Source organism: Eubalaena glacialis, chromosome 18, assembly GCF_028564815.1.
Source record: "Eubalaena glacialis isolate mEubGla1 chromosome 18, mEubGla1.1.hap2.+ XY, whole genome shotgun sequence".
In the NCBI taxonomy this organism is placed as follows: domain Eukaryota; kingdom Metazoa; phylum Chordata; class Mammalia; order Artiodactyla; family Balaenidae; genus Eubalaena; species Eubalaena glacialis.
The window spans coordinates 57,148,237-57,163,742 of NC_083733.1; the positions used below are offsets into that span (position 1 = coordinate 57,148,237).

The 15,506-nt window shown below is 48.3% G+C and overlaps 1 protein-coding gene across 1 annotated transcript; it reads right to left on the minus strand.

The window, feature by feature from the left end:
* Positions 1 to 64: 64 nt before the first annotated feature.
* Positions 65 to 15,123, minus strand: BLVRB (biliverdin reductase B). Its single transcript, XM_061173290.1, has 5 exons — positions 14,919 to 15,123; positions 6,506 to 6,670; positions 6,283 to 6,372; positions 4,842 to 4,970; positions 65 to 361 (listed from the first exon to the last, which is right to left on the minus strand). The coding sequence occupies exons 1-5, from the start codon at positions 14,995 to 14,997 to the stop codon at positions 204 to 206; spliced, it is 621 nt and encodes a 206-aa protein (XP_061029273.1). The 5' UTR covers positions 14,998 to 15,123; the 3' UTR covers positions 65 to 203.
* Between the last annotated feature and the right edge of the window lie 383 nt (positions 15,124 to 15,506).

A 15,506-nucleotide genomic window follows, 5' to 3' on the forward strand; every position in this document is an offset into this window, starting at 1 on the left:
CGAGGAAATGAATGAATGAATACCCAGAAAATCTCACACAGAGGCAGACAGAGACACGGAGACATCCAGATAGAGCCAGAGAGAGGAAGAGTCACAGAGGTGGGTACTCTAAAATAACTCGAAGCTCTTGGCTCAAGATTTATTGCTCCCTTCCTTTGTTCTCTATTTCCTGGGATGCTGTCCTCCTGGACGGGGCCAGAGCCCTAGTCGTACTGGTGGGAGGGGTAGGTGTTGTGCCCATTGTACTCATCAGTGGTGAGGCAACGCAGCATGAAGTGGCCCAGGTCGTGTTTGGAGATGACCCTCGAGGGCCCTCGTCCATCCAGGGTCACTGAGTAGGCCCCAGTCAGCGGTTGGTCTCCTGCAAGGTAAAGACAAAGGGACTGGGTAAATCAGATGTCCTTTCCCCTCCTGCAACCAACATGTGATCACTTCAATGATCATCCCAGGGTGTCTACAGTGTGCCCAGCCCAGATGGTATAAGATGGTATAAGAGCCAACAATGTATGAAACCCTTCCCACGTGCAGGGCACTAATCTGTACCCTTTACTTCATTCACTCGCTAAGTGAGTTTTTTTTTTTTTGGCGCAGCATGCAGAACTTCCCTGACCAGGGATCAAACCCTCGCCCCCTGCAGTGGAAGCGCGGAGTCTTAACCACTGTACTACCAGGGAAGTCCCATTCGCCAAATTCTTATTGATGACTTATTATATGTCAGGTGCTGGGCACCCTGAAAGGGACAAAACAGATATGAATCCCTGCCCTCAGCATGCAGACAGTCACTAGGAAAAGGCAACTAATAAGATAAGAAAGTAAAACAGACAATATGTTAGATGGTGAGAAATAAAGCAGAGAATGGGCTAGGGACTATTATTAATTCTATTTTACAAGTGGGCAAATTGAGTCGTGGAGAGAGGAAGTTATGTCCCATGGTTGCAAAGGGTGACTTCGCAGTGGCAAAGGCTACATTTGCTCTGTGCCCCCCTTGCCCTCCCCCACCATGACCTGGCTGTTACCAGAGCATCTAGCGCCTGCATTCTGACAGTGACCAACTTAACTTAGGGATCAAATGCAGCATACCAGCGCAGAGACAACCTGGGATCATGTGCAATAAGAAACACACACCCTCACCCATGTGGCAATCCTGCCAAAAATTTTTAATCTGAGTCTGTAAGAAAATAACTACAGAAATCCAGAACGTGGGATATTTTAAAAGACACCTGGGATAACAAAGTCCTACTGTATAGCACAGGGACTACAGTCAATGTCCTGGGATAAACCATAATGGAAAAGAATATTAGAAAGACTGTATATATATGTTAAAAAAAACCCCAAAAAACACCAGGCCTGTTATGTTTCATGTTATGAAAAACATTAAAAAAAAAAAAAAAAAAGGATATGGAGGATTGTTCCAGGTTAAATATGACACAGCGACTAAACACAACACACGGTCCTGGATTGGATCCTGATTTTGAGGGGAGGGGGAGGTTGGAAGATATTTTTTGGCAGTTGGGGAAATTTGAATATGGGCTGGATACTAAATGATGTGGTAGAGTTAATGTCAATTCCCTTGGTGCGATAACAGTACTGTGGTTCATATCCAAATATTTCTTCTTGGAAGATGCCTATCAAGAGGTTCTAGGAGTAGAGTGTGCCGATGTCTGCAACCTACTTTCAAATGGTTCAGCCAAAAAAAAGAAAGAAAGAAAAAAAGAAATATATATAAATACACACTTATTTAAAAAATATATATACACTACATATGTATTCACATATATACACATACACATTAGATGCATGCATAGATAGATAGATAGATGGATAGATAGACAGATAGTTAGATAGATAGGGAAAGCAAAAAGGCCGAAATGTTAACAAGTGAACCTAGATGAAGGGTTTACGGGTATTCACAAACCTTTAATTTCTTTAACTTTTCTGGAGGTTTCAAAGTTTTCATACACGTACAAAAAAAGGACTGGGACTTCCCTCGTGGTCCAGTGGTAAAGAATCCGCCTTCCAATGCAGGGGACATGAGTTCCATCCCTGGTCGGGGAACTAAGATCCCACGTGCCGCAGCGCAACTAAGCCCGTGCGCCACAACTACTGAGCTCTCGCGCCTCAACAAGAGAGCTGGCGTGCTGCAAACTACAGAGCCCAGGCGCCCTGGAGCCTGCGCGCCACAACTAGAGAAGAGAAAAAACCCGCAGGCCACAACTAGAGAGCAGCCCGAGCAGACCGCGCGCCGGAACGAAAAAGATCCCGCATGCCTCAACAAAGATCCCGTGTGCCGCAACTAAGACCTGACGAAGCCAAAAAAAAATAAGGAAAATAAATAAATAAAATAAATAAATATTCAAAAAAAGAAGAACTAAAAAAAAACAACTTTGTGTTAAATAATTTTTAGGCATGCTCTCTCTGGATATTCACTTCAAACCTGGGAGGTCAAGAAGTAATATCATGAACCCTGTTTACAGATGAGGAAACTGAGGCTCAGAGGCCACGGGCCTTAAGTCCACAAAGTGCTGGGGCTGAGACTTTGCCCGGCTTCTCTGCCATGCCGCTTCACCACTGATTCAGAGCTCAGGATTCTCGTCTCAACGAGAATCCTGAATTGAACCTCAACATTGAGCTTACTTGAACCTCTAGACGTGCAGGGCTCGTCTTTCTCCAAGCAGAAGGCAGAGGGCACAGCAGAAGTGCTCATCCAGCAGGCAGGCAAATGTGAAGGAGATACAAGTGCCTGGCTCGGGCATCCACACTGCGGTTCCCTCATCCCAGAATGTCCTCCCTTCCCCCAGACACTCACCTGATTCCCTCTGAGGGGAATCGTGGCCAGGCACACACTTCCTATGCAAGAGACATCATTTAGAATCCACCCCATATTCAGATTTCCCCAACTGCCAAAAAATATCTTCCGACCTCCCCCTCCCCTCAAAATCAGGATCCAGTTCAGTCGCCATGTCACCTTTAACCTGGAACAATCTTTTTTTTTTTTTTAATGTTTTTTCATAGCACAAAACATAACAGGCCTGGTGTCTGTTTTTTTTTTTTAAACATATATATATATATATATATATATATATACACATTCTTTTCTAATATTCTTTTCCATTACGGTTTAGCCCAGGACATTGAATGTAGTCCCCTGAGGTGGGGAATCAGGTGAGTATCTGGGGGAAGGGCCATCTCCTTAGAGAGCCTCTGCTTATAGCTGAGGCTTACTCTCTTCACCGAGTTTTTGTTTTGTTTTGTTTTTTGGCTGCGTTGGGTCTTTGTTGCTGCGCATGGGCTTTCTCTAGTTGTGGCGAGTGGGCTTCTCATTGCAGAGCCCAGGCTCTAGGCGTGCGGGCTTCAGTAGTTGTGGCGCATGGGCTCAGTAGTTGTGGCACAGGGGCTTAGTTGTTCCGTGGCTGGTCCGCGGCATGTGGGATCTTCCCAGACCAGGGATCGAACCCGTGTCCCCTGCATTGGCAGGCGGATTCTTAACCACTGCGCCACCAGGGAAGTTCCTTCACTGAACTTTATGGTTTCTTCATTCAGCGTAGCACGACCCAACAGTAATATAGATCATCTATTTCGTTTGTCTCCCCCGCTAGAAACGTAAGCCTCATGAGAGCAGAGACTACATCATTGGTAGTTGTAATCGTGGCCAGGCACACACTTCCTATGCAAGAGACATTTGTAAATGCATCTCTCCCTCGGTCTGACTCTCTCTCAATGTGGATTCCAGACCTGGGAGGGGAAAAGAGGGTGTGGTTCCCTCCACAGCACCACCTGGAGGTGAGGCATCTTCCCCGGTATTAGCTCATGGGACAAATATTTACTGAGCACCTACTACATGCCAAGCCCTGTTCTAGGCACTAGGAACACAGCTGTAATCAAAACAAGACAAAATCTGTGCTTCCAACAAAACTTCAGACTTCAAAATTCTAGTGTGGGAGACACGCGCTAAGTAAGATAAAGAAAGAAACGAGGGACTTCCCTGGTGGTCCAGTGGTTAGGACTCCACGTTTCCACAGCAGGGGGCATGAGTTCAATCCCTGATCAGGGAACTAAGATCCTGCATGTTGCATGGTGTGGCCAAATAAATGAATAAATAAATGGGTTTAAAAAAAGAAAGAAAGAGACGATGTGAAGCATAAGTCCCTGTCCCTTGAATGTGGGGCAGCCCCAGTATAACTTGCTTTTCTTTTTTTTAATATTTATTTATTTATGTCTTTATGTATTTATTTTATTTGGCTGCACCGGGTCTTAGTTGCGGGATGCAGGATCTTTTTAGTTGCGGCATGCATGTGGGATCTAGTTCCCTGACCAGGGATCAAACCTGGGCCCCCTGCATTGGGAGCATGGAGTCTTAACCACTGGACCACCAGGGAAGTCCCATAACTTGCTTCTAATAAAGAGAATACAGCGGAAGCAGCCCTGAGAGATCTGACGCTAGGAAAGGCGGCGTGCAGGTGTTCCAGGGACAGACAGTCTGCACCTACCACGAGCCTTGTCGTGAGGCTTCCTTCCACACGATTCTATTGCCAGCTACTGAGCAACGGCATGCGAGACCTCAGCAAGAAGTGCCCCCAGAGCCTAGTCAGCTCCCAGTACTGAGAGAGTCATCATAAATGAGGGCTTTTGTTTTACGTTTTAAAATTTTGGATAGTTTGTACAACAGAGATAATTGAAAAGTATGTTAGAAAGGAGATACAAATCAAGCAGGAAAGAGGTTGGAAATTGTGGGCAGAAGGTTTGCAATTTTCAACTGGCCAGGGAAGGCCCAGTGAATGTCGACAGAGGACAGGAGGGGGCAGGCTGGTGGTAACCCTGCAGCTGGGTCCCCACCCACTCACCTATGTGTGGTGGCATCACAGCCACGTACTTCAGGCCCGACTCCTGCAGTATCTTGTGCATCCGGATATGGTCATCAGTCACATCCTGCAGTCTTGGGGGCACCTTGGACGGGTCCCACAGGAGGAAGGCTGGGGGGACACAGGGCAGGATCAGCCAAGGCTTGAGGACAGCCTGGCCAGGCCCATAGCCCGCAGGTCTCCTGCCAGGACCAACCCGTATGGGGGGCTCACTACTGCCCTCCAGTTTCTCCAGGCTTCTCACCCCGCCTGCTCCTATCCACTGTTACCTCCTGCCTAGACCATGGCAGCAGCCTCCTCCCTGGTCTCCCTGCCCCTGCCCCCCACATTCTGTTCCCCCGGCACAGCCAGAGGGGTCAGACTCATCTGTGACCCTCTCTCACTCAGGGTAAAAGCAAAGGCCCCATCAGGTCCACGAGGCCCCACCTGACCTCACCACCCAACACTCTCCCCTTCACTCGCTCTGCTGCAGCCACACTCCCTCCCACCTCACAGCCTTTGCAAATGCTGATCTCTCTGCCTGGAGTCCCCTTATCCTCCCACTGCTCCCTCATGTCCCTTCCCTTCCCCCGGAGACAATGTGTGATGGAACAAAGGTGAGGAGTGTGGACCATGGAGACAGTCCGGTTCCATACCCCAGCTCTGCCAGCCACAGGCTGTGTGATCTCGGGTAAGGTGATGGGCCTCTCTGTGCCTCCACTCCCTTAGCTAGGAAGCAATAAGAACAGCTACTATTCACTGAGCACCTACTATGTTCCACTGTGAATATAAGTACTACTCAAAGGAGTTTTGAGAGGATTAAGTGGCATTCATCTGTAAGGCGCTCAGATGGTGCCAAGCACACAATAAGAGCTCAAGAAATGCTGTTAGCATTAACTGCTCCTGTTACACACTCTGCAGCCTTCCTTTCAGATTATTCCGGGCAACCATTTGTTTAATACCATCTCCTCATAAATTGGGAGCTCCGTGAGGGTAAAGACCTGGCCTGTGTGTACATGGCTCTGTCATTTCCTCTATGAGGCCCTCTCCCTGACCCCTTTTCAGGATGAGTCAGGCACCCCTCTGGGCCCCCAGAGTCCTCCAGGCTTCCCCCATCCCGGCCCTGATCCCCCTGCCCATGCTCCCCCCGAATCCTGGCCTTGACCTCTCTGCCTGTGCTTCCCCCAACCCTGGCGCTGACTGGTCACTGTTTGATGATGGCTCTGTTGCCACTTCCCTCCTACTTGTGAGAACCATGAGCGCAGGGCCCAGGGCTGTATTGTGTCTCTGGCCTCATCCAGCAAGGTTCAGGCACTCAGGTGGTGCTCAATAAATACACAGTAACTTGGAGTGGCTCTAATGCCACCTTGTAGGAGCCCCTGGGCTGCCTGTCCAGTACCTACCCCCCACTCTTCAGCCCCACCCCTATGACCCCGCCACCCACCCGAGGTGCAGGCCACGACCTTGTCCACGCCGTGGGCCTTCATGGCCGCCACAATGTTCTGGGCACCCTCGGACATCACTGTGGTAGGACCTTAGAGGAGACAGAGAGTGACTGTCACTGGTGGGCGGCGGCGGCGGCGGCGGCAGGGGCGGGGCTGGGGGCGGGGGTGGCGCTGGGGGCCGAGGTGCAGGGGTGGGCCATGGGCAGAGGGGGGGCCCAGTACTGAGGTCATTGCCGGTGCCCAGCAGCACGACGACGGCGTCCTGCCCCGCCACAGTCTTGTCCACATCGGCCGCCTGCCGAACGTCACCCACTATCACGTGGGCCGGCTGCGGCCCCTCTGAGGGCAGCCTGGAGGTGTCCCGCACCAGCACTGTCACCTCATAGCCTGCAAAGAGGGGCAGAGAGGCAGGTCAGTCGGCTTGTGGGCTGGCACTCCCAGCCTCCCCGGGCTGGGTCCCGGAGGGTGCCATGAACCCCCAAATCCATCCCGCAGGTCCCCTGTTCTGAGACAATGGTCTTCAAATATTTTCGCTGGCATACCCACAGTTGATATCCAGCTGGTTGTTAAAATAAGGTGATACCTTGATGTCAGTTCATAAATAGCCTGCTCTGATGCCTCCAAGGGTCTCTTCTTCCCTTCACTCCCCACTCCTGCGACTTCTCCACCCTCCGGCAACTAAAGGGTTAATGCCTGGCATCACACTGGTCTATGCCCCCCATCCATGGTCCTCCAGCAAGCTGAGGTACAGAGAAGGACATGAGCTGCCCAAAGGTTGTCCATCATTGGGTTTGGGTCCCCAGGTCTTACTTCTGAAGGGCTGGGTCCTGTCTTGGTGGTTACTAAACAGTTTGAACATCACTTTGGCATGTCACCCCCCAAAAGAATTTTGGATAACTCTGTAACTCTGTGTCCCCTTTCTGACACATACCCTCCCTTTTAAAGTTTACAACCAACATATTTATTCCTTTGTTTTAAATAATGGCAAAATATATCAATGTTTATGTGTATTGCAAAAAAAATAAAATTAGTAGTTGTAGTCTCTGTTATGGACTGAATGCTTGTGTCATATGCTGAATTCATATGCTGAAGCCCTAACCCCCAATGTGATGGTATTTGGAGATGGACCCTTTGGGAGGTAATCAGATTAGATGAGGTCATGAGGGTAGGGTCCTCATAATGGAATTAGTGTCCTTATAAGAAGAGGAAGACAAAGGCTCTCTCTCTCTCTCTCTACCATGTGAGAACACAACAAGAAGGCGGCCATCTGCAAGCCAGGAAGAGGGCCCTCATCAGAAACCAAACCTGTTAGTACCTTGATCTTGAACTCTCCGCTCTCTAGAACTGTGAGAAATGTCTGTTGTTTAAGCAACCCGGTCTATGGCATTTTGTTATAGTGGCCTGAGCTGATGAAGACAGCCTCTAAATAGCATTCTCATGAAAAATGAGCCAGAGCTCGTTGAAGAAATGGTTGCTTGCTGGGCCACGCCAGGGAGAGGACAAGATGAGCCTGGAACATCTTATCTTGTACCTCCAGCTGGTAAGGTGGTGTTTAAAAAATGATGGGGTGATGTCAAGAGGACACAGAAGCCACTTGAAGGGGTTCCCACAAGGCAAAAAGGGGGCAATATGATTTGTCCAGAAGAATACTGATGGCAAAGAACTGAAGTACATCAAATATACAAAAATCTGTGAGTTCATAATGATACTAAGAAACTTCATTGGTCATCATTGGTACCTATCAAAGGATTAATCCATTATTCTGAAAGTGATAAAGGAAAAGGGAAAACAACAAAATTGTTCCATTTTTCTCTCTCTCTCTCCCTTTTTTTTCGGCTGCGCCACACAGCTTGCAGGAACTTAGTTCCCCGACCAGGGATTGAACCCGGGGCCTTGGCAATGAAAGCACGGAGTCCTAACCACTGGACCGCCAGGGAACCCCCCTGTTACATTCCTCTTGATAGCTGTCATCATATATGTAAAAAACAAATGATTAGAAATTTGTACACTCTGGGGCAGTGATAATGATAATAATGATACATAATATTTAGAGAGCACTCACTATATGCCAGGTGCCAAATTCCTTACATTTATTAGCTTATTTAATCCTCAAAGCAACCCTGGGTTTGAATTCTGTCCGGCCCTACCACTAGCTAGCTGTGACACTGGGCAAATCACTTAACCTGTCTGGGCCTTAGGGCCTTCATTTGTAAAATGACACTAATAATAGTCTCTACCTTATAAGGTTATTGTGGGTTTAAATGACATTTCTTTTTTTTTTTGGCCGCGCCACGCAGCTTGCAGGAACTTAGTTCCCTGACCAGGTATTGAACCCGGGGCCACAGCAGTGAAAACGCCGAGTCCTAACCACTAGACCACCAGCGAACTCCCTAAATAATATTTCTAAAAGTTTAATGTAGTTGGTTGATTTTTTTTTAAATTTTTATTTATTTATTTATTTATTTAGTTTTGGCTGTGTTGGGTCTTCGTTTCTGTGTAAGGGCTTTCTCTAGTTGCGGCTAGCGGGGGCCACTCTTCATCGCAGCGCGTGGGCCTCTCACTATCGCGGCCTCTCTTGTTGCGGAGCACAGGCTCCAGACGCGCAGGCTCAGTAGCTGTGGCTCACGGGCCTAGTTGCTCCGCGGCATGTGGGATCCTCCCAGATCAGGGCTCAAACCCGAGTCCCCTGCATTGGTAGGCAGAGTCTCAACCACTGCGCCACCAGGGAAGCCCAGTTGGTTGATTTTTGACAAGGGTGCCAAGACGATTCAATGGGGCAAGTACAGTCTTTTCAACAAATGATGCGGGGACAACTTGATATCCATATGTAAAAGAATGAAGTTGGATCCCTATTACCTCACACCATATACAAAAATTAACTCAAAATGATCAAAGACCTAAATGTAAGTGCTAAAACTATAAAAATCTTAGAAGAGGGCTTCCCTGGTGGTACAGTGGTTAAGAATCCGCCTGCCAATGCAGGGGACACGGGTTCGAGCCCTGGTCCGGGAAGATCCCACATGCCGAGGAGCAACTAAGCCCGTGAGCCACAACTACTGAGCCTGTGCTCTAGAGCCTGCGCGCCTAAAGCCCGTGCTCCGTAACAAGAGAAGCCACCGCAATGAGAAGCCTGTGCACCTCAGCGAAGAGTAGCCCCTGCTCACTGCAACTAGAGAAAGCCCGTGTGCAGCAACGAAGACCCAACACAGCCCAAAATAACTAGAATAAAATAAATTAATAAAAAAAAATCTTAGAAGAAAACATAGGCATAAATCTTTGCGTCTTTGGATTAGGTAATGGTTTCCTAGCCATGACACCAAAAGCACACACAACAGAAGAAAAAATAGATACACTGGACATCATCAAAATTAAAAATTTTTGTGCTTCCAAGGACACTATCAAGAAAGTGAAAAGACAACCCACAAAATGGGAGAAAAATTTTGCAAATCGTATATCTGATAAGAGACTTGTATTTAGAATATATAAAGAACACCTACAACTTGATAATAAAAGATGAATATTAAAAGCTGGGCAAGGACTTCCCTGGTGGTCCAGTGGGTAAGACTCCACACCCCTAATGCAGGGGGCCCGGGTTCAATCCCTGATCTGGGAACTAGATCCCGCGAGCCGCAACTAAGAGTTCGCATGTTGCAACTAAGAAGTCCGCATGCTGCAACTAAAAGATCCCACGTGCCGCAACCAAAAAAAAAATAAATAAACAAAGATCCTGCATGCCTCAACGAAGATCCTGCATGCTGCAACTAAGACCCGGCACAGCCTAAATAAATAAATTAATTAATTAAATTAAAAAAAAAAAAAAGCTGGGCAAAAGATCTGAATAGACATTTCTCCAAAGAGGTTATACAAATGGCCAATAAAAACATGAAAAGATACTCAATATCATTAGCCATCAGGGAAATGCAAATCAAAACCACAGCAAGATCCCATTTCATACCCACTAGGATGGCCATAATCAAAAAGACATAATAAATGTTGACGTGCATGTGGGGAAACAGGAACCCTCATACACTGCTGATGGGAATGTTGAATGATACACTTGCTTTGGAAGATAATCTGGCAGTTCCTCAGAAGGTTAACATATTGTTACCACGTGACCCGGCAATTCCACTCCTAAGTGTATGCCAAAGAGAAATGAAAACATCTGTTCACACAAAACTCATACGTGAATGTTCATAGAGGCATTACTCATCATAGCCAAAAAGTGGAAACAACCCAAATTTCCATCAACCGAATGGGTAAATAAAATGTGGTATATCTAAACAATGTAATGGTATTCAACAATAAAAAGAAATGATACACATGCTACGATAGGGATGAACTTTGAACAAACAATTTTTTTGCTAAGTGAAGGAAGCCAGTCATAAAGAGCCACATAGTGTATGATTCCATTTATATGAAAGGTTCAGAACAGGCAAATCCATATAAACAAAAAGCAGGTGAGTGGTTGCCTAGGGCTGGGGAAGGGGTTGAGCAGGAAAATGGGGAGTGACTTCTAAGGCTTTCTTTTGGTGCTGATGAAAATGTTCTAAACTGATTGTGGTGAGGTTTGCACGAGTCTGTGAATATGCTAAAAACCACTGAACTGTATACTTTAAATGGGTGAATCGTATGGTATGTGAAAAATATCTTAAAAAAGCTGCTATTTAAAAAATGCAAACTGAAAACAAATGAAAAGATTAGAAGAGTGTCTGGCACAGGAAAGAGCACTATATGGGTGTTGGTTGTTACTATACCTTTTCACCATCTCACAATCTTTTTTCCCGTCCTGGTCTAGTATTCCCTGGGCTCCTGGCCTCTCTCAACCCCTCCAACCCATATTTCACATGGTAGCCAGGTAGAGCTTTCCACTGTTATATCAAAGTGCCCTTGGTTCAGATCCCTCCCCCGACCCCCCCAGTGCCCTGAGATAGCCATGTTCCTTATGACAGACTTCAAGGCCCCCCAGGATATGGCCTCTCCTCTCTCACCTGTGCTGGAGCCATGGCCCTTTTCACACACTGAACTTCTTTCAGTTCCTCAAATGCATCATGCTGTTTCCTGCCTCCTGGCCTTTGCACGTGCCCCTCTGCCTGGAGCACCCTTACCCTCTTTCCCCAGAACCCCCAGCCAACTGTGCCTCCTCTGTCATGGCCCTACTTATGCTGACCTGGAATCAAGCAAGGGCCCTGTGGGTCCAGGGACTGTGACATATTCGCCACCATCTCCCTGACTTTTATATCAACACAAAAGCACACGATATACTGTCCCACAGACCTGGGTTTGAACTCTGGCTCCACCTCTTTTTTTTTTTGGCCGAGCCGGGCATGTGGGATCTTAGTTCCCTGACCAGGGATCGAACCTGTGCCCCATGCAGTGGAAGTGCAGAGTCTTAACCACTGGACCGCAAGGGAAGTCCGAGCTCCACCTCTTACCGGCTGAGGAACCTCAGGAAACACCTTCCCTAACTGGCCCTCAGTCTCCTCTCTAAAGTGAAAATCACAATCCCTAGCATCCCCATCCTGCGTGACCACCTTTCATAAGGGAATGACACCTGTGCTGCCCTCACACACATCGGGGAGCAATGGGAGCTTTCATGATGCCACTGCAGGCACTGGTTAATTACCACTGTATTAGTTAAAACGGATCCTAGTAAATCGCGGGTATTTTGGAGGAGAAACGTTCTCACAGACAGTGAGAGCTCTGACACAGGCCTAGCACAAGAGTGCCTGTTAATGGTACATTATTGGTGATTAGTGACATTTATTGAGGGCCTCCTAGGGAATTCCCTGGCAGTCCAGTGGTTAGGATTCCACAGTCTCACTGCTGAGGGCCCAGGTTCAATCTTCAATCCCTGGTCGGAGAACTAAGATCTCACAGGCTGTGTGGCACAGCCAAAAAAAAAAAAGAGAGAGAGAGCCTGCTATGTGCCAAGTGCTGTGCTAAGCTCTTTCTGCAGATGAATGACGTTTTTTTCCAAAAATTTTAACACAACCCACATTTAAATTTTAATAGCAACATGTGGCTAGTGGCTACCATACCAAACTATAGTGTTAGAATTCACAAATTTTGCCCTTTACAAAGAACAAGAGCATTTTTAGGTTATTTATAAACATTTCTTTTTCTTTCTTTTCTTTCTTTTTTTTGTTTAACAAATCCCTTACTTTATTTATCTTTTTCTGTTAATTTTTAATTTTGAAATAAATTCAGACCTATAAGAAGGTTGCAAGACCTAGATTCTCATATTTGCTTTATCTTTCTCTCTGTGTATATATAAAATATACACATAACATGTATAATTATATATGTGTATAAAGTTTTTTCCTAACGATGTGAGAGTCAGTTGTAGAGATCATGCCCCTTTTAAGCTTTTTTGATCTCAACCCTCCCTACAAAATAGATTTCACTTCCAAACCCAGTATACACAAACCCATACATATATAATTGAAACGAAAGTTTCATAAAACCAATATTTAACATGTGATACATTCTGACACTGTTGTGACCAATTAAATATATTTCAGAACTCATGACCCACAGTTTGAAAAGCCCCAGATTGCAACAACCCCACAAAGTAGGTTGTATTATATGCCCATTTTGAGGATGGGGAAACTAAGGCAATTTTAGGTAATTGGGCCAGGATCACCCAGCTATAATCTGAGTTCTCTCAGCCAAGGAGTGCCTATTGAGCACCAACTATATGCTGGACACGGTTCTAAGCATTTTCCATATATTGTAATATCTCATTTAATCATCTCAAGAACCCCAGGTCGAGTTCTACTAGTTTCATCCTCACTTTACAGATATCTAGGTACACAGATGACAAGGCACTTGACCACACAGTTGTTAAGTGGCAGAGCTGGGGTTTGGAATGCAGACACACAGGCACCAGAGTCTGTGCCTGTCAGGACTCAGTCCTACAGAATCACTGAGGTAAATAAAAGCCGAGCTCATTCAAGCCCTTCCTTTTTCTGATGGGGACAGCGAGGCTCAGGTTCACTGTGGCTCTGAAGACAGCTGTCAGAGCCACAGTGAGAAGCCGGGGACTCCCCTAGGCCTCAACGCTCCACACCCCCAGGTGCAGTCCCAGCTGTCACCAGCTGGGACCAGGATTGAGAGAAAGGTAGTCACATGGGAATCCAGCTCCTCAGGGTGACTCAGCAACTCTCAACTTCTCCCTCTTACTTCCTCCCCAGGAAATGTTTATCAGCAAATTCGTTTCTCCTGTCCCTACAAGCCAAGATCCTCACTAGGTCTTCCCAGGGATGGGGAGAGCAGTGGGCCGAATGGGGAACTTTCAGGCAGAGTCCCTTGAAGGGAGAGCTGGGCTAGGAGACGGCTGAGAGTGGGATCCTGGCGGCCTCCACCCTTTTGGGGCAACCAGATAGTCAATATCTTCAGAGTCACCAAGGCCAGCAAGGGTGGGGCGCTATATCTGGAAGTGTCAGGCTCCCATGGGGGTTGGTGAAGTCTGGACGGTGGGGGCAGGGTACTGCTGCATGATACTGATCCCCTTTCTTGCCCCCTTTCCTGGGGCAACTGCAAATTTTCAGTGCTCATTGACTTTCCCGGGACCCGTGTGCTCAAGTCTTCACCCTTGTCTCCGTGATCTTCTTTCCATTAGGTGCTCACGGCAACCCATCCCTCAACCTTTTCAACTTTAAGCCTTGGTGCCCAAACCAAGAGCCGGTGGACTTGTGGCAGTTAAGAGCAAGCACCGGTGGGACTTCCCTGGTGGCGCAGTGGTTAAGAATCTGCCTGCCAATGCAGGGGACACGGGTTCGAGCCCTGGTCCGGGAGGATCCCACATGTGGTGGAGCAACTAAGCCCGTGTGCCACAACTACTGAGCCTGCACTCTAGAGCCCACGAGCCACAACTATTGAGCCCACGTGAGCCCACGTGCTGCAACTACTGAAGCCCGCACGCCTAGAGCCCATGCTACGCAACAAGAGAAGCCACCTCAATGAGAAGCCCGCGCACCATGACAAAGAGTAGCCCCGCTCTCTGAAACTAGAGAAAGCCCGCGCGCAGCAACGAAGACCCAACGCAGCCAAAAGTAAATAAGTAAATAAAATGTGGGGGGAAAAAAAAGACCCATTGGTGGCCTCAATTAAAAAAAAACAAACAAACAAAGAACAAGCACTGGGTACAGATTCCAGCACTGCCACTTTCCAGCTATGTGACATTGGGCAGATCACTCAGTGGGCCTCAGTTTTCTCTCCTGTCAAATGAGGTGATACTAGTTCCCACCCGACATGAGTGCTGTGCGGATTTAACACGTGCTAAGAGAGGACAGTGCTGGGAGGCCAGCCCAATGCCTGGCTTAGTTAAGCCCTTGCTGGGTGTGCAACCACCAGCGCCACAATAACAACTACATTTCGTCAGAGCATTGGATTTAAACCTGTCACTACAGTCCCCCAGCCTCCTAGGGCCAATACCTGTTCCTTGGGCTCACATAAAATTGGACCTCACAGCATCCCCCGTTTCTGCCCCCCGTGGCCACCTGTTTTACCCCCCTAGGTCCTCACACACCAAGGCACTGATGGCCCCAACCAGCCTCGGCCCGACCCCATGATGCCACTTCCTAAAGTTCCGTCTGTGCACCCCGTGACACCCCCTGCCCGCCCCAGCTCATGCCTGCTTGCACCGCCTGTGCCAGGGTGGTGAGCCCGGTCCTGCCGGTGGCGCCGAAGATGGCAATCTTCTTGACGGCCATGCTGCGGGGTCGTGGGGGTGCGAGGCCGCGGAGTCGCAGGACACGCGGGAACAGACTGGTTGCTAGGCCGCCCTCTCCGTCCTTCCCTAGCGGGAGAGACGGGGCGGGGCCGCTCAGAGGGCCACGCCTCAGCCAGCCTCCTGCCCCAGACTCCGGCCGAGGGGCGGGGCCATAAGGCCACGCCTCTAGTTAAGAACGGGGTGGGCGGGGCGGGAGTCGGCTCGCCTACGCCTGCGGCCCAGCACCGCCTTCCAGCCCGCCACTTAGACTGGGAGGCGTGGCCGTATCTGGCGGTCTACGACGGTGAACCCAGTGCCCCGCCTCCGAGCTCTAAACTCCCAGGGCGGGGCGGGGCGAGCGCGGGCCACACCCACATCTCTCTCCTTAGGCTGATCTGGGACTCACACTACGCCCCCAAGGCCTCCTCTACGCTACAAAGGGAAAAAGTGAGGGAGGACAGTGTGGGTGTGACACTGTGTAACTGCGTGTCTATGTGCCCGAGTGGCCCT

Excerpts from the sequence above, each read along its gene's own strand:
- BLVRB (XM_061173290.1), bottom strand. The coding sequence starts at position 14,997 with ATGGCCGTCAAGAAGATTGCCATCTTCGGCGCCACCGGCAGGACCGGG. Across the intron at positions 6,671-14,918 it reads GGCACAGGCGGTGCAAGCAG|GCTATGAGGTGACAGTGCTG; the intron begins GCATGAGCTGGG and ends CCCTCTTTGCAG. Across the intron at positions 4,971-6,282 it reads GGTCGTGGCCTGCACCTCGG|CCTTCCTCCTGTGGGACCCG; the intron begins GTGGGTGGCGGG and ends GTGTCCCCCCAG.